This window comes from Mustelus asterias, chromosome 7 (assembly GCF_964213995.1).
Source record: "Mustelus asterias chromosome 7, sMusAst1.hap1.1, whole genome shotgun sequence".
Lineage (NCBI taxonomy): Eukaryota > Metazoa > Chordata > Chondrichthyes > Carcharhiniformes > Triakidae > Mustelus > Mustelus asterias.
The window spans coordinates 134,998,616-135,018,225 of NC_135807.1; the positions used below are offsets into that span (position 1 = coordinate 134,998,616).

General features: G+C 42.7%; 1 protein-coding gene across 2 annotated transcripts in view; it reads right to left on the reverse strand.

Moving 5' to 3' along the window:
* The window catches only part of znf407 (zinc finger protein 407), a 470,846-nt gene that overhangs the window by 148,289 nt on the left and 302,947 nt on the right, over positions 1-19,610 (reverse strand). For both annotated transcript variants that reach the window (XM_078216863.1, XM_078216862.1), the window contains 2 exons: positions 14,576-14,659; positions 12,758-12,878 (listed from right to left, as the gene is read on the reverse strand). In XM_078216863.1, coding sequence (XP_078072989.1) covers positions 12,758-12,878; positions 14,576-14,659 — 205 coding nt within the window. The remainder of the gene's footprint in view (positions 1-12,757; positions 12,879-14,575; positions 14,660-19,610) is intronic.

Genomic DNA, 19,610 nt, shown 5'->3' on the forward strand with positions numbered 1-19,610 from the left:
CACTAGCCGCCTAGCCATCTGAGTTAACCAGCCCCCTATAAGGCTCTATAAAAATACAAACGCTCCTTTATTCTCAGATATTCAGAGTGTACTGTTGCCTGCTTAAAAACAAGCCAACTGATCTTGAGGCCAGAGGGTAACACAGCTGCCTGTATTGTTTGCACACTGAAGCGGTTCATTTATCGCTTGACTTTATTGGAGACCAGAGGCTTTGACCTCAGATCTCATGCGCTGGGTTCCTAAAAAGCAGCCTTACTGCTCCACACTGACCAAAAGGAATGGTGATAGTGTGAAATGTACCACACTCAACCAAAGGTGACAGTACTCAAAAATGGTTAGGCTCCTGCTCGGAGAAATTATGCCCCATTATAGCCCAAATGCAGAAAACGTGATCTGATCATGAAAGATGCCAAAGAGTATCTTTAACAGTTTTAGTGTGGTTCTGATCAAGGAACATCAAGCAAATTGTAGTTAATGAGCCTGAGAAACAGTGGAAACCCCTTACTCACCCACACCTATTGTCATCTGCTGCAACAGTCAAGTGGATTGGATTACGTCTTCAGCCAAACTGGATTCGAGCTAACTCGCTGAATCTTTGACCTTTCTCAATCACTGATAGAAGATGACAAGTTCACAAGTCTGAAGATCCTCTTCAGTCAACATGGTGGGAAGAAACCTCACTTCCAGAATATTCTGTGCCAACACAGAGAGAGATTTTAACCCCCAAAAACTGATGGAAGGTGAGATATTAAAATTTCAACTCCATCCACTTCCAGTTTCCATGGAGACAGGATGTAAGCAGCATTATTTAAATATTATAATAAAGCTGCATGTCTCAGATTTACCAGACCTTTCAGGTTTTATCATGGTCAGCCTGGTTTCCCAGGCCTCGGAAATCCGGCAGCTAAAGGGAGGTGAGAATTACTTTGCGAAAGATTCAAGTGTCTTCATAGCACGGCTTGTGGGCCAAGGAAAGCAGTACAGCTTCCTCCTGATCCAGCTCCTTTCCTGGCCACAGCTTACACCCCAATCTTCACCAGACTGAAGATCACCCCCAACCCTGCCACCACCATGGTGCCACTAACACAGGTTTCTTATCAGCTCCTAGTCTGCAGCCTCCTCCAGGCCATTGCCTTCCTGACAGTGAGAAAAGCCTGCCAATCAATCAGGGGAACTTGCTTGGGAAAATAGATGCAGATTGTGATGTATGAACAGCACCCAGAGAACCCTATTTTCTCAAACAAAACTCCTCCCTCCCACCCACAAACCCACTCTAATAGATGTGAGGGTCATTATTTCCATAAACCCAGCCACTGGTCAGAATCTTCTGCCCACACAGGAGGCAAGGAAGGAGGTGGGTGGGCCTGAGAATTTGGCTGGGTGGCCTTAGGACTGATAACCGACACCTTCCCACATCCACTAGGAGTAAGTTCTTGGAGGTAAGGCTCATGGTCGACTTTCCTGCTCTACAGGTATTTGCGGCCCTTAAGTGGACAATTTAAGACCATTCAAGGGCATCTTCCCATCTCCAGTAGTCTTCCCAGCTCCAGTTGGGTCTGCCAACATGCAACTGGTATGACTGGTCAAACCGTGAGACTCAAGGGAATGCTGCTTTGGCAGCAGCCATGACCTTCTCGGTGGTACTGCTAAGAGTAAGAGTGGGGCAGAAAGTTATCTTCCAGAATTCCCAGTCTGGAGGAAGGCCCAACGCTGTCCTCCCAACTGCCTGATAGGCAGAAAATACAAGAGGCCTTCCTTCTCAGGGTTAACTTCAGGCAGCAAGCGAGACGCCCACCGAGAACAGAAGATTACGCCCACTGTGCGGCAATTACTAAGTAAATTTGGCAGATGATAACATAGCTGACAGTTGTGAAACTTGTAGTTTTCCACTGACTTAGTAGACCAGAGTAAAACAGTGATTGTTGTCTTCTTTGCCAAAATCCCTTTCTTGCGTTGCCTGATCACAATACAGAGAGAGCCAATCACACCAAAATGCTGAGGTGGCCAACTTCAATGAGGGTTTCAAAAGAAGTTCAATATTTAGACTCTGCTCATTGGGGCTGATGTGTTCAAAGTCTCAGCCACATAAACATGGAACACCTGAAGTGTGCCTCAGTTGAGTGAGGAAGCTTCTGTTCAAAGTCACATTCAGCCTTATTGAAGAATAGGCCGTGTATTTATTGATTGTTGGTGATTCAGATGATCATGAGCAGTATTTGCTCAGAATATTCAACACTTGACCATTACTTCCTGCTAATCAGGGGATGTAATCCTGAAGGGGTGGAGCGTAGTCAGTACTGATCATACTGACGAGCTAGCAATCATATCATAATACCAGCATCAAAAGAATTGCTCTGTTTTGGCAGTGCTGATGAGGTTGATACAAAACTTGTTGACTCTTACTAGTTTTGCTGAGACTCCTGGGTACATTGCACCTATCTAAGGGTTCCTGGGCTCACTCCCACTACTTTTTACATTCTTCCAGATGGTCTTCTGTAGTCCTTGCCAAGAATCCAAGACGCATCTGGCAGGAGGCCACGTCATGCTTTGATAAAAGGCAGGAGAGAGTTGTAGCCTTTAGTCACTGAGAGGGGCACTTAGCAGAGCTTAAACCCGGAGGGGTTATTTAAATTGTTTTGATTTCCTTTGATGACACTGTACTTCCCAAATTAACATTGTGGGGGGGGGGGGGGGGGGGGGTGTGTGTGTGGAGAGAAACAGCTAATACACAGCAGAAGGCAGAACGGATGGACCTGCAGAGACCAGGGAAAAACACAGATCTATTAGAAGGGGAATTGTGGTTTGATATGGTGCAGGTTGAAGCTAATACAGAAGGCATTCAGCTCCAGGTTCAGAATCTGGTTACTTATCAAAGCAGCTGCAGCGTAAAGTTCAGCTCGAGCTCTGAGAGTTCAGTCAGTGACACAGTGGATTTCAGATAGCCAATCTTTCATCTCTGAATCTATAGGAAATTTGCTGATTCAAAGCCAGGACCCACCTGAAATTGGAATCTCTGTTCAGCTGCCCCATCGTCCCACAGTAACAACAAACAGCACGTGGTGAAATGTAAATTTAATGGGCTGGAATAGTGTATGGTAGAGGATACGGAACCAAATGAAGCTCCTTAAAAATGTCTCCTGGTACCAAACAGATAGGTTTGTTTTAAAATGGAGTTCATAACACTCCCATATTATAAATGGCCTACTTGGCTCACTCCCAATAAGCAAGTTTCTTTATATCAAGAAGTCTCACAACACCAGGTTAAAGTCCAACAGGTTTATTTGGAATCACGAGCTTTCGGAGCGCTGCCCCTTCATCAGGTGAGTGAAGCGGTAGGTTTCACAAACACAGCATATATAGACAAAGACACAATTGCAAGATAATGGTTGGAATACGAGTCTTTTCAGGTAAAGACTTGCCAGGCTGGAGTGTTCCCTTCCAGTCGGGGAAACTATATCAGTCAAGTGCATTCAGCTTCTGATCTTCGGGTAAGCGTTCTCCAAGGCGCCCTTCAGGACACACGACAACGCAGAACCGCCGAGCAGAAAACGATAGCCAAGTTCCACATGCATGAGGATGGCCTCAATTGGGATCTTGGGTTCATGTCACACTACGTGTAACCTCCACCATTTGGCCTGGGTTTGCAAAATCTCACTAACTGTCCTGGCTTGAGAGAATTCACACCTCTTTAACCTGTGATTATCCCTCTCTCCACTCATACTGTCTGTACCTGTAAAGACTTGATTACCTGTAAAGACTCACATTCCAAACATTATCTTGCCTTTGTCTATATATGCCGTGTTTGTGAAATCTACCGTTCCACTCACCTGATGAAGGAGCAGCACTCCAAAAGCTCATGATTCCAAATAAACCTGTTGGACTTTAACCTGGTGTTGTGAGACTTCTTAATGTGCCCACCCCAGTCCAACCCCGACATCTCCACATCATGTTTTCCATTATAGAACAGGTTTCTTGATAAATACCGAGCAATGAAAACATGTGGTCATATCTCAATTTGAGTCTCCGGAATGAAACAAATCACACAATAAAATGGAGAATCGTTAAGTCCCCTGCATCCTAGTGATAATCACTGCTGAAATCAAACTCAGTAAGAAGCCAAACAACACCAGGTTAAAGTCCAACAGGTTTATTTGGTAGCAAAAGCCACTAGCTTTCGGAACAGGCTGTTCCTTCGTCAAGTGGGAGTTCTGATCACTAACAGGGCACAAAGACACAAACTCAATTTACATGAATAATGATTGGAATGTGAGTCTTTACAGCTAATCAAGTCTTAAAGGTACAGACAATTTGAGTGGAGGGAGCATTAAGCACAGGTTAAAGAGATGTGTATTGTCTCCAGACAGGACAACTAGTGAGATTTTGCACATCCAGGCAAGTTGTGGGGGTTACAGTTAGTGTGACATGAACCCAATATCTCAGTTGAGGCCATCCTCATGTGTGCGGAACCTGGTTATCAGTCGCTGCTCAGCGACTCTGCGCTGTCGTGTGTCGTGAAGGCCGCCTTGGAGAACGCTTACCCGGAGATCAGAGGCTGAATGCCCGTGACCGCTGATGTGCTCCCCAACAGGAAGAGAACAGTCTTGCCTGGTGATTGTCGAGCAGTGTTCATTCATCCGTTGTCGTAGCGTCTGCATGGTTTCCCCAATGTACCATGCCTCGGGACATCCTTTCCTGCAGCGTAACAGGTAGACAACGTTGGCCGAGTTGCAAGAGTATGTACCGTGTACCTGGTGGATGGTGTTCTCGCGTGAGATGATGGCATCCGTGACGATGATCCGGCACGTCTTGCAGAGGTTGCTGTGGCAGGGTTGTATGGCGGACAGAGTACCCTTCGTCGTCCAGTACTTCCCCGGAGCAGAGAAGCTACGACTTCTTCTCTGGAGCCTTCAACATGTCATCGATGAAGATGAACATCTCGCCAAGGCCATCCCCACATCTTGCCTTCAAACAACTGCACAACCTCAAACAGACCATTGTCCGCAGCAAACACCCAGCCTTCAGGAGAACAGTGACCACGACACCACACAACCCTGCCACAGCAACCTCTGCAAGACGTGTCGGATCATCGACACAGATGCCATCATCTCACGCGAGAACACCATCCACCAGGTACACGGTACATACTCTTGCAACTCGGCCAACGTTGTCTACTTGTTACGCTGCAGGAAAGGATGTCCCGAGGCATGGTACATTGGGAAAACCATGCAGACGCTACGACAACGGATGAATGAACACCGCTCGACAATCACCAGGCAAGACTGTTCTCTTCCTGTTGGGGAGCACTTCAGCGGTCACGGGCATTCAGCCTCTGATCTCCGGGTAAGCGTTCTCCAAGGCGACCTTCACGACACACGACAGCGCAGAGTCACTGAGCAGAGACTGATAGCCAGGTTCCGCACACATGAGGACGCCCTCAACCGGGATACTGGGTTCATGTCACACTATCTGTAACCCCCACAACTTGCCTGGATATGCAAAATCTCACTAGCTGTCCTGTCTGGAGACAATACACATCTCTTTAACCTGTGCTTAATGCTCTCTCCACTCGCATTGTCTGTACCTTTAAGACTTGATTAGCTGTAAAGACTCACATTCCAATCATTATTCATGTAAATTGAGTTTGTGTCTTTGTGCCCTATTTGTGATCAGAACTCCCACCCACCTGACGAAGGAACAGCCTGTTCCGAAAGCTCGTGACTTTTGCTACCAAATAAACCTGTTGGACTTTAACCTGGTGTTGTTAGACTTCTTACTGTGTTTACCCCAGTCCAATGCCGGCATCTCCACATCATGAAATCAAACTCTCCAGAGGAAAGAATATACCGTATTTTAAATAATCCAACCCATTTGCACAACTGAGCAATGAGATCTTTCTTTCTGAAACATGCATTGGATACTCAGAAATAAAAACATAAAATGCTGGGAAAACTCAGCAGGTTTGGCAGCATCTGTGGAGAGAGAAACAGAGTTAATGTTTCCAGTCCGTATGACTCTTTCTCAGAGCTAAAGAAGGGTAGAAATGTGATTGATTATATTGTTGGAATGGGGTTGTTGGAGGAGATGGAGCAAAATACAAGGTCAGGGACAGGTCAGAGCTAAGGAGAGATTGGCAAAGACAAAGCGAATGCTAATGGTGGTATTAAGGACTAAAAAAGGTCCTGCTCCACCTCCTCCAAACCCTTCTCCAGCTATATAATTAATCACATTTCTATCTCTCTTCCGCTCCGAGGAAGAGTCATACGAACTCGAAGCGTTAACTCTTATGCTATTTCTCCACAGATGCTACCAGGGCTGCTGGGTTTATCCAGCATTTTCTGTTTTTATTTCAGATTTCCAGCATCTGCAGTATTTTGCTTTTATGTTAGATAGTCAGATGCTGGTAACTGCTTCCCCCAATTCATGGATGTTACCATTAGCACTGTTGTACTTCTTTGACACCAGTCAATTACTTTGTACACTTGTGCACAAATCAACTAATTACCATAGCTATATTTGCCACAAACAATACAGTAGCATTAGCTGCAGAATTACAAACTCTTAGAAAAAGCAGACCCATCGGTCTAACTAGGATATCCGGCACTTATCAAAACTTAAAATAAATGAATTCACAACTTGTCTTTTGCTCAAGAAAAGAAACTATTAAGGTCCAAGGAACAAACAGAATATCGGAGACGGATAACAGTGCCATACTGGGAGTCTTTCACTCCTGATAAAGATCTAATAATTAACTTGCCCTGTGTCGTGAATAAATTATGGGTCTTCCTCACTTGCAAAACAAACCCAGCATTGCATCACTCCTGGCACAATACCCTGTTTTTAATATTCACTTCAGGAAGAACACTTTCTTGGCCCACATTAAAACTCTCTTCATATAATTAATATTTTCAAAAAGCAATTCATTTATAATTTACATTACTTAAATTTACATTTTATTCATGTGGATCTTTAAAATCCAAGATATTAATATTTCATGTCAACTCAAAAAATATGTATTTTTAAATCCTGAGCTAAACACGATGCAAGCAGCACCGTTTAATGGCCATTTGTGCATAGTCGTACAACGCTGTTGGAGCTTCAAGTGAATAGTGCCCCTTCAGACTCCCACCCTGAGTTTTAACCTCTCGACCTCAGGTTCAGTCAAAGACAAGTAGGAATATTAAATATTGGTGCAAGCATTCTATGTACAATAAATGACAAACAAAAGTGCAGATTGACTTGAAGATTGTTGGCCCTAATATCAACACTGCCAAAACTCCAAGTAGAGAAATGCGTCTTAACACAGTGGTTTACAAAAAAATTGTTCTTGGAACCTGGCAGCACTGTCAAGGCGGCATTTACTGTCTGCTATTTTGACACTGTGGTGGTGGTGGTGGGTTTTCTCTTTAAACCACTGCAGTACCTTGTGGTGTTGGATACAGAATGATGCATCAAATATGAACCACTGGTTAGAGAGGTGATAAACAATGAAACATAAGTAAATATTACACACGATGAATGCCCATTAGCCTTTATAAGATATCGTGCAGAAAGACCACTTTACGAATAGATGCAGGATGTCTATAATGGAAATAAAACCTCTCCCCCAAGACTATCCAATCCAAGAACACAGGTCCGTGGTGTAAAGACTGAGCTCCGGAAAGCACGTAACAAGATCCTTCTGAAATGTGCAATAACTTTTCTCATTTTACATTCAATTTGCAGCATTCACATGGTCACACACAGACACACTTTAATTACTGGGGTTTTCAGTCTGAAGCTGTTAACCAAACCTACAGTGTATGCGACTGAACCAAGCATTCACAGACAGAATATAATTTGCTATAGCGAACAAATGCTGAAAGCTAATGCTTGTATGCTCACTGTATTCTGTAATTTCAGAAGCAAATAACCAAATCCAGATTAAGTTCATTAGAATCCAAACGTGAAAATACTTACAACTGCAATAGTGCAAGAATGCCTCTTTAAACATTTCCATGATTTTCCCTCAATTTTTAGGAAACTTATATTTGATTACATTTTCCTTGCATTATGTTCTATAGACTTTTTTAATCACTAAATTTTAATTTTTTAAACAACCTTTATTTTTAAAGGCACTGACCTGGTTCTACTTTGCCTACCCACCAATAATTCCTCTGTTTTCCTTTTGGTATGCACTGTCCCTTTAAGATTGCCACATGGCTGTACATGCGTGCATCTTAAAGGGGCTACAGCAAGTGCGCAGCTTTTGTTCCCTGCGTCTACCCCGTTTTTGCATCACCAAATGCAATGTAGGTTTACAAAATTCTCTGACTGCCTTTAGAGGTTTAGTTGTTCTCAACAAGTACAAGGTGGACTGAAAATGGAAAGCCCTGGAAATACAAAGTCAATGTCTGAAAAGAGAAAAAGGCAACCTAACATCGTGTGTGCTGATCCTTGGGGAGAACAAGAAACTGGAGGGGAAAGTGAGACGTTGGAACAGCAGCTAACAGGCGAGTCAGGAATGCCAATTCCTATCCCTGCACTTACAAGACTTAAAGCCCAGTAGATTTCTGCAAAGCTGGAAAGCGGTGACAATTATGTGAAGACCATCTCAACATTGCGATAATGCACTAAAACAATCTGTATTTACATAGTGCCTTTAACATGTTCAACAGTTCCACCATGCTTTGTGGGGATATACGACCACAAGATACAGGAGCAGAATTAGGCCATTCGGCCCATCGAGTCTGCTCCGCCATTCAATCATGGCTGATATGATTCTCAGCCCCATTCTCCAGCCTTCTCCCCGTAACTCTTGATCCCCTTATTGATCAAGAACCTATCTATCTCTGTCTTAAAGACACTCAATGACCTGGCCTCCACAGCACTCTGTGGCAATGAGTTCCACAGATTCACCATCCACTGGCTGAAGAAATTCCTCCTCATCTCAGTTTTCAAGGAGCGTCCCTTCACTCTGAGGTTGTGCCCTCGAGTTCTAGTCTCTCCCACTAGTGGAAACATCCTCTCCACGCCCACTCTATCTGGGCCTCTCAGTATTCTCTAAGTTCAATGTAACCAAGTAAAACTGACACCAAGCTAAAGAACAGGATATTGAAGATGGGATGATGCAAAGCTTGGTTTGAAGGAGGATCTTAAAGGAGGGGGAATGGTTGGAGTGGTTTAGGTAGGGAATTAAAGAGATTAACACCACCAATGTGTGGCAAAGGGGATGTCAGATATGCAAGAGGCCGGGGCTGGAAGAATACAAAGTTCTTGGAGGGTTTTATGGCTGGAGGAGGTTAGAGAGACAGGAAGTGGCAAGGCCTTAAGAGGAAATGCCTCAAAGTTGCTGTCCCAAATGGAATGGAGTGTATGAGGTGCTGGTCAATGGTATGGGAAGAGACAAAACTAAATCTGTCATATGTGTTATGGTTGCAGTGGAAAGTGCCAGGGAAGAGTAGCAGAAAGTTGGCAACTTATGCTGTCCACTGTACTACATTTATTGTCCACGGTGGTTCTATAGCCTCCTGAGGTCATTCAGAAACCTGAACACAAAAGCACACTGCACTGCGGCTGAGTGAATTCTGCACTTTTAGAGGTGACATGTTTTAGATAGGATGTCGAACTGAGGCCCCTGGGAAGGTAAGGATCCCATGGCATTATTCCAAAGAAGCTGGAGGAAATTCATATCTCTCAATCAATCATAGAATCACACTGCAGAAGGAGGTTATTCGGCCCATCGAGCCTGCACCGACAGCAATCCCACTCAGGTCCCATCCCCAGAATCGCACATATTTACACCCTCCTAATCCCCCTGACACTAAGGTGCGATTTATCATAGCCAATCAACATCACTAAAACAGATGATCTGCTCATTATCACGTTGTTATTTGTGGGAGCTTGCCATGCACAGATTGGCAGCTGCATTTCCTACATTACAACAGCAACTCCACTCTTTAAAAAAAAACTTAATTGGCTGTGAATCCTTTGGGGAAGTGTTACGGTCAGGAAAGGTGCTACAAAACTGCACTTCTTTCTTTACGGAGCCTCTGCTTTGGAAAGATCAAATGTGTATTAGGTGGTAAATTTATAGACAGAATGGGTTCAGTAAGTCTGATCCTGATCTTGGTGTGTGGCTCACCCTTTCAAATCCCTCTCCCATTTCCACTCCCACATCTGTTTTTGACATTCTAAGCTCCTTTACCCAAACTCAATGAAAGCTTCAGGGATAAGTCCTGTACTTTTCCCGGGGAATTTAACAGTTACAGGGTCTCAACATCAGGTTGATCCACTTTGGGCCTTTGCCTTCTCCTATATTTATTAAGAAGCACACATTAGAGTCATAGAAGTTTACAGCATGAATACAGGTCTTTCGGCCCAACTTGTCCATGCCACCCTTTTTTTTTTAAAGCCCTAAGCTAATCCCAATTGCCCGCATTTGGCCCATATCCCTCTATACCCATCATACCCATGTAACTGTCGAAACGCTTTTTAAAAGACAAAATTGTACCCGCAATTTTCCGACAGAGCAAACACAGCAAACCTGTCTGCAATTGGATGCGGGAGGAGTGGGGGGAGGTTGAGGGAGGAGGGGAGGCAGGAGATGTATGACATTTATCAGAACAGTCTTTGGGCGGGGGTGTAGGGAGCTGCAACCAGGTGACTCATGATTCATTTACTCTCTCCTGCTCTTCACCCTGTCACCCTTTTGCCCCATTGCCCACCCTCCCTCCTTTCCACTTGATCAAAACCTATTACAACTCTAGCTCACCCTAGTTCTGGTGAAAGGTCATTGACCTGAACCGTTAACTCTGCTCCTCTCTCCATAGACACGGCTTGACCAGCTGAGCTTTTCCAGCATTTTCTGTTTTTTATCCAGATTACAGGCATTTCTTTCCACGCCCAGATGGATCTGCTGTGGTTTTCAACAAGATTTCACGTTCCCTCCAATTACGCTTTTATTGCCTCCCCTCACCACTCCATTTTCTTGCCCTTTCATCTTTCACTCCGCTATTTTGTCCTTTTAATGCCTCTGCGATGCCTTGCTGAGGTGCTCTTTGCCTCGCCGAGGTGCTCCTTATACATCATCCATCGGTTTCACCCCTTCCAGGCTTTTTAAGAAGTTTGCTTCCTGAGCACTCAATCCAATAGATGCTCTGTGACAGCTGTCACCATTCCTGATTCTCGATGCCTACATGCTGTTCTCTTCCTTATGCCTTTTGTGTGGCTGAGTCCCATTAACGGTTTGCTTATCCTCCAATTTCCAGTTCAGATGGAGGGCATACACACAAAACACATTCATCTATCTTTCCCCTCTGCAGATGCTGTGCATTTCCAATATTTTCTGCTTTTATTTTGGAGTTGGCGTGCCAGCCATGGTTCAGTTGGTAGCACCCGCCCACCTCTCTGAATCACAAGGTTCTGAGTTCAAATCCCTCTCAAGTGTTTGAGCACAAAAATAAAGGCTAACACTCCGGAGGAGATACAACATTGCCAGAGGTGCCGTCTATTGGATGAGATGTTAAACTCAGGCCCTATCTGCCTGCTGGGTGAATGTAAAAGACCCAATGAGACCATTTCAAAGAAGAACGGGTAGGGGGGCATTATCTCCAGTCTCCTAGCCATTATCCCCCAATCAATATCACATAAAACAGATTATCTGGTCTTTATCACATTGCTGTTAGTGGGAGCTTGCTAAGTGCATACTGGCTGCTGTGCTTCCTACATTACAACAGTGATTACACTTCAAAAATACTTCATTGTGAATAAAGTACTTTGAAAGGTCTTCTGCTCATAAAAACCGGTTATATAAATGCAAGCTTTTCTTTGCTTTTTTTATTCCCAGGGCAGAAGCCTCATTGACCCTGCCTCCATCGCCCTCTGGGGAAAATAGTTCCAACGATTCACATCCTCAGCCTCTGTCTTAAATGGAAGCCCCCTTATTTTTAAATTGTGTTGCTCTATTTCACTAATTCAGACGTTGGCAGAATTGAGTAAAACCTGCCCAAGCATCAACTTAATGCAGTTGTTTACTAAAACTATCCATTTGACCAGCTTGGTCTCGACATATCAAACTCAGCCTGGACTGCACTTCTATCATGATCAGGATCATCTCTGAAATATAAGTGTATCCTCTCCTAAATTTAAGAATAAGAAAGGCACGTACATGCATTGCGCCGGTTTCAACTAAAAAACACAGGCGACAGCCATTCACTGGTTCATTCCCCAGGACAATGCCTTGGCCAATCAGAGTCAAACTGCCTGGATTTGAATTTAAACTAAGCTTGGCAGTTAACTGTCAATGGTCAGTCAACCAGTGTATTCTCCATGGCAGAACCTCTACCAATGTGAGTCCATTGCCAACCAGTCAACACTCTCGTCTAATAAAGTATACATTGTTGTTTCCTTTACATTTGGTATTCTTGCAAATTGTCCTGATGAGTGCCAGATGAAAAGCTTCAACAACAAGCGTTGTTTCTCAGCAAAACTAAAGACATTCTTGTCATTATCTTTCCACGTTTAAACATCTGATTTTGACATGCAATTAAAAAAAAAACTCGAGCTATCTTCTGAAAACAAATAATGAAATTAAACAGACATGAGCTGGGTTGCCAAACACCCTTAAAAATGCAATATTTGAGAAATGTAATTCCTAATTAAATGTGTAATTACTGACGCTGGTTATGTACTTTAATGGCAATGTATTTTTAATTTGAATAAACCTTTTCTCATCACCTTTAATCTTTTTCACATCAACTAGTGTTTAATGAACTGTTACCTGTAATCACACCAAGGACACATATAAGGTTTCTCTCCTGTGTGGACACGCCTGTGTCGGGTCAGATGGGACTGTGTTGTGGAAGCAAAGTGGCACTGGTCACATTTGAATGGCTTTTCACCTACAAAAGAAATGCTCATTATTTTTTATCCTTGACAGACTCCTATAATTATCAGAGTGTAAGGGTTAGAAAACCATGCTACAAAAGATTTAATTTCCAAAGCATTAACCTACTGACCAAATATGAAGGCCAATCATATATACTTAAAATAAAGTACATGTTCACAATCTCAAAAATCTTTTGATACTTGTATTATAAGGCGTGAAGTTTTAAAAGTCACAGATTGCATATTTTTGCATCTTTCTCCATAATATAGTACCAGCTCTCAATTAAATGGTCACGACTGGATTAACCTTTTATCAGTCCTGGTTACAGTTATGTTTAGCATCTGAAAATGAACACATTTCAGGACCTTCCATCTTTCAATCACTGGAGTTTTATACAGGGTAAAAAAAATCAGTCAGCAGAAAGATACAAGGCAGATTAAGAATCAAGAGGTCCTGAGGATATTATCAAACCAGGATGCTTTAGCAGGTAGCCAGGACATCACAGTTCAGTTGATGGCATATATTTGCCATTCATTTACATTTTCTAATAAAGTGAACATACTAACAATGACAGGCAGGAAAAGACTCTCCGATCTATCCAGCCTGTTGCACACAATTGTGATATCTTGCGTGTCACAATGTACACACTCACCGCCCCACAAGAGGCCAGAAATCAGGTAAAATCCCAGTTCAATTTGGGGTCTAAAACATGTGGAAAGTTCCTTTCTGGCCCCTTTCGACAAGTTTCTCACCCTGACATTTATTACTTTGCAGATTGAAACTACTTTGGGTTCAAGTTTAACCGTCTGGGTTCCTTACCAGCACTGCTCTACTATATAGGAAAGTGAAACTGTTCAGCCTGACTTAGGACAGTAAAGGAAAGGCAATGTACTGATGCAGCAAGAGCACAGGGTTCAAGCCCCAACATTCTGTTGAGTTTTTAATCTTAGTTGTGCTGCCCCAATGGGAGATGGGGTATGGGGGTTGGAGAGGCAAACTCAGGGCAACCAAGCGTATGCCCAGATCCACCTTCCTGCCAGTCTGCACAAGTGTAGGCTTGAGAACAGGTCGATTGTCAACAGCCTTATTTGCACTTGGTATGCAAGAGAGAGAGACATGAAAAAAAGGGGAGCTATCACACATAGGGAGAGAAAAATGACACTAAATGTGAAGGTAGGTGTCACATGACTTCTTCCAGTAATACCATCTTTAGAACTGGAGTCAGGCAGGGAAATGTAGCAAGCAATACACCAATGTGTGCTTTATATTACCCTACTCATGTTCCTTTACAATCTGGTTGTGCATCTGCAGAGTGTCATCTGACCAGCACACAAAAAGTCCCTTAAAACCAGTCTGTGTCATCAAAATTATGTACATAAAGGCTTATATGTCCATTAGGTTTATTACAGAATTACCCACGCCTGTGTCACGGATCTGTACAGAACAAATGTCAAGATAATAACATTTCTTTTCCCGGCGTTAATTATCCTCCTACTTCTCCCATCAGCTACTTTTTTTTTTCGTATAAATCACAAGCACAGGATATCCACTGCTACAAATCACTTATTATGTCAATAACTTCACATCAAAGTAATTATCAGTCCGACTGCGCAGAGAAGCCTTGTTTTTTTTTCTCTCTTCTCTCAGGGCAGGTCATGGTTGCAATCCTTTGTCTGTTCGACTCTAAAGAGGTGAATGGTGTCGACTGACCTGTGTGCTGTCGCCTGTGTTTGGTGAGAGCATGGCGTGTCCCGCCGGCAAATCCGCAGAGGTCACACAGGAACGACTTCTCCCCTATTGCAACAACAAACAGATAAGGGGACCATGCAGGTCACAGATCATTAAAACATATCTATCAAGGTTTTCAGGCTTACTAATTCCTCCAATCAAATGTTTCCATGTAAATATGTCAAATGGGAATGAAATTACCACTGCGGTTTATTGACTGTGATAAAATCTGAAAAGCACCACTGAACATAATTACATACTTGTCAGAGCCATAAAAATTAGCTTTAATATCAATGGAATGGTTTCGTACAACTTCATTTCGGCTAGATGTCTTCCAGATGGGGCTGCTTTATGCACTCGAACAGTTTTTATGCATAACCTGCTCATCCTCCCCTCAATTTCCACAGACCTAGATACTCAGTGTTGACTCGCCCATCTACAATGAAGGTATAGGAAGGTTTCTGGAGCAGCAGTTATCTGAAGCAAAGGTTTTTCAAGTGCAGTCTGAAATAAAACCCTCTGCTTTTACCTGTAGCCACCTGCCAATAGTACCCTTGAGGATGCTATAACTAAAACAAACGCATTAATAAGAAGGTGTAACTGCAGGCTGCATACCTAAACTATTCATCAATATTACCCATTGTGTCCATAAAAGCAAAATACTGCGGATGCTGGAAATTGGAAATAAAAGCAAAGAAATGCCAGAAATACTGGCAGTACTATGGACAAAGAAAGGGAATTATCATTTCAGGCTAATGAACTGGAACAGTTACAGATGTAAGCAAGCACTGAGGCAGGGAAAGGGGTGAGGCAAAGGACAAAAAAACATGGGTCTGAGCTCAACTGGGAGGTAGGAGAGGTTAAACGACAAAAGGGATGATGGTACTTTCAGTTAATATTCAAAAGTAACTGAACTATAAAGCTTCCTTCGCTTAACAATGTTCAGAACTGGTCCATCGTTAACGTTTGCAAGTTGAGGTGAAAGACTAATGACCTGAAACATTGACCCTGTTTCTCTCTTTGCAGATGCTACCTGACCTGATGAGTATTTCCAGCATTTCTCTCTTCATACATAGAATCTCTACAGTGCAGAAGGAGGCCATTCAGCCATCGAGTCAACACCAACCACAATCGCACCCAGGCCCTATCCCCGTAACCTCTCATATTTACCCTGCTAATTCCCCTGACACTACGGCCAATTTAGCGTGGCCAATCAACCTAACCTGCTCTTCTTTGGACTGTGGGAGGAAACCGGAGCACCTGGAGAAAACCCACGCAGACACGGGGAGAACGTGCAGACTCCACACAGACAGTGACCTGAGGCTGGAATTGAACCTGGTTCCCTAGTGCTGTGAGGCAGCAGTGCTAACCACTGTGCCACCGCTCCCTATCCACCCACTTAAATGCCTAGCGTGTGTGATTTTTATTTAAGGAATGTTAAAAAAACCTCCTACACCCAATCATCCTGCACATAGGGTTGTCTTCAAAAACCTTAAAGTTCTAGACATTGTCAATCTGTGAAAGGAGCACAATTCCAGCATTTATTTTAAACAAATATGCCATAAATTCATCTGAAATCAAAAGCACCCTGAGGAAAACACAAAAGACTTGATCATTAGCCTCCAGGACAGGATTTCCAGCCAGAATATCTTTTTTTAAAAGAAAGGGGTTGGAAGGATTGTGCCATTTCTATATATTTCCTGCTAACTTTCCTGCTCCAACAGGTTTAAAACAAGCTGTTTTATTTTTCTATGAATAACTCAGATTATAAATATGCTTTTATTAGAAAGGTGTTTGGCTTCAATGAGCTTGACACAATATAATTTACTGGTCTAACGCCAACAGGTGCTGATTTGTCTTTAGAGTTTCTTGTTTTGCAAAAATTCTGGAATACATCCACAAGCTAAACATAAGTATAAACAAGATGTAAGCCTTTGACAAGCAGACCAATGTGTGTGTGTAACAAGTGCAATTAATGTACTAAGTCCTATGATCGGTGACTTACATTGGCTTCCAGTCTAGCAATGTCTTGATTTTTCTAATTCACAATCCTTATTTTCAAATCCATCCATGGCCCTCGCCCACTCACTCTCTCTGTAACCTCATCCAGATCCTGCTAGGTCTTTGTGCTCTCCCAATTCTGACATCTTGTGCATTCCTGATTTTCATCCCTCCACCATTGGTGTCCATGCCTTCACCTGGCTCGAGCCTTAGCTCTGGAATTCCCTCCCTATACATTTGCGCCTCTTTCAGCAATAACACTCTATAGCTAAACTTTTGGGCACTTGTCTTAATATCTCCTTATGTGGCTCCATGTCAAATTTGTCTGATAACATTAATGTGAAGAGTCTTTGGATGATTTACTGGAGTAAAGGTACATTATAAACAAGGGCTGCTGATGTGTTTTTTTTTTGTCCAGTTCATGAATATAGTTTGTTCTGTGAGTCCTGCAGAAAGGTCCACTCTTTTTATATCAAAAATGGCAAGAGGTATTATTACCTAGCGCTGTTTCGACAGCCATTTTCCAGGAGCAACATAAGAATTAGAAGCAGTAGTAGGCCCTTCAAGCCTGCTCCGCCATTCAATCAGATCATGGCTGATCTCTCCCTGGTCTCAAATCCACCTCCCCACCTGTTCCCATATCCCTTCTTAAAATTAGAAATATATCTATCTCCTTCTTGAAACCATTCAACGATTCAGACTCCACCGCGCTCTGGGGCAGCGAGTTCCACAAATTCACCACTCTCTGTGGGAAGTAGTTCCTCCTCATTTCAGTTTTAAATCTACCGCCTCTCAACCTATACCTGTGACCTCTTGTTCCAGATTTCCCCATAAGAGGAAACATTTGGTCTACACTTACTTTATCAATCCCTTTTAGAATTTTATAAACCTCGATCAAATCCCCTCTCATCCTTCTAAACTCCAGCGAGTATCCAATTTTAGATTATAACCCAATAAATATTAAATTGCAACAGTCAATCCTGCAATTGTAGACACCATCGTGCATCATTGTGTGCCTGGGTCATCAATTTTGAATACAAAGCCCATCACTGACAAAAGTGTGAAAACAAATTATCTATCAACTCTCCCAGTACAAATGATTAAAAACAACAAGCACATGGAAGTGATTATCAGAGAATAATTGCATTTCAGGCTTCAGATGGCTATTACAAACCATCAGTATAGATTATGGCATTCTCAGAACCCTTTGATTAACATTACTACCTTCTGGTAATTCCCAAATGTCTGTTGCTTTTTAAAATAATTTATTGGTTTCAAGAAATATCAAGAGAAAATTTGTTTTTGGATTGGTTGGTTATTTAGCCTTGCACAGAAGGATTCCACTATCACAAAATAATAGTGGATGACTGCAAGGGAAGGGCTCAGTATTGTTGCTCCACTATTAGTCTAAGCAACTGATATTCAAGACTCCACAGAGCTCAGCAAATAATTCTATTCAATGAACAAGGGTCATTTGTCCCCCTTCAAATGGAAGCTCATTCACATTCAGGATTTAATACAACTGAATATTAATTATTTCAACAAGCAAGAATCTGCTTGATTGTCAAACTAATAATCTTGACTCAAAACTCAAGATTATATCACACTAAATTGGATTAGGAGTTCAGTGGCCCTAACTATGAGCAATTTGGTTTTAAGTGGACTATCACAGACTACTTTTTTTTAAAAACAGAAAGGTACAGTGGGGTCAGCACTGCTGCCTCACAGCGCCAGGGACCTGGGTTCAATTCCGGTCTTCAGTCACTATCTGAGTGGAGTTTGCACATTCTCCCCGTGTCCTCCTGGAGCTCCGGTTTCCTACCACAGTCCAAAGATGTGCAGGTTAGGTTGATTGGCCATGATAATTTGACCCTGGTGTCAGGGGGATTAGCAGGGTAAATACGTGGGATTGTGGATAGTGCAGGCTCAATGGACCGAAAGGCCTCCTTCTGCACTGTAGAGATTCTATGATTCTATGATTATGGGAACCTAGGTCACTTTATGACCAAGATTGCTTGCAAAAGCTGATTTAAATTGATCTGTTGCTATCACAGCCCACCTTGGCTAGGCCATTTCTGTGTGCAAAAGCCAGTTGGAGAATCTTCTCTGATGCCTCCTCCATTCAAGAACATCTTAGATCAAACCAGCCTCCTCCATTCAAGAACATCTTAGATCAAACCAGCCTCCAGGAGATCCTCAAATTTTCTCCCTGAACTGTGTTGAGATATCTCTACACAAAGAATCAGGAATTTAGTGACATGGGGACAAAGTGATCCAGCTCACATACAGACTCTTGAGGAGGAGGTAGTTTAAATCTTATCCGCTGAAGAAACAAGAACTCAATTTGCTTCGTATCACAAGTGTACAGCTATTGATTTTAAGAATTAAAATTGCTTACTTTAATTGTGGAGGGAAAGAAGAAAGGAATTGTATTCTTCCAGAGTACCACTACGGGAACATCTCCTTTATGTTAATATGATGCAAACTACAGGCATTTTTCCCTGAACGTTTTCTACTCTTGAATTTAAATGTACAATGACATGGAAACAAATCCTTTATTTTCTATTAGGAAACAGACATTGTCCCCTATCTCTCATTATGGTGCAGACTACAAAATCTAACAACAAAAATCTATAATATTGATTGAACCAAGTCTCCACAATTATTCTTTAGAAGGAAACACTGACGATAAATTACATCTGCACTGGCTTTTCATCTGGTGTTCGATATAAGTGATCTCTGAGGGCAGTCTAGAGACCTTAAATCGTCAACACCCCTGTCAGCGAAGCTAAGGAGGTTTCGGCCTCCCAGAAACAAACCGAGAAATGCTCCCAAAACATTCCTTTCGATATAAATGCACATGAATGTGCACAAGGTCCGGTTCTTAACTAAATTCAGAGTCTTGCCACTCACACAATTCACATCACAATGACTTATCATGATTCAGTTTACTGCTCAGGTCTTTACATCGTTCAAGCCATGATGTGGAGTTGCCAGCGTTGGACTGGGGTAGGCA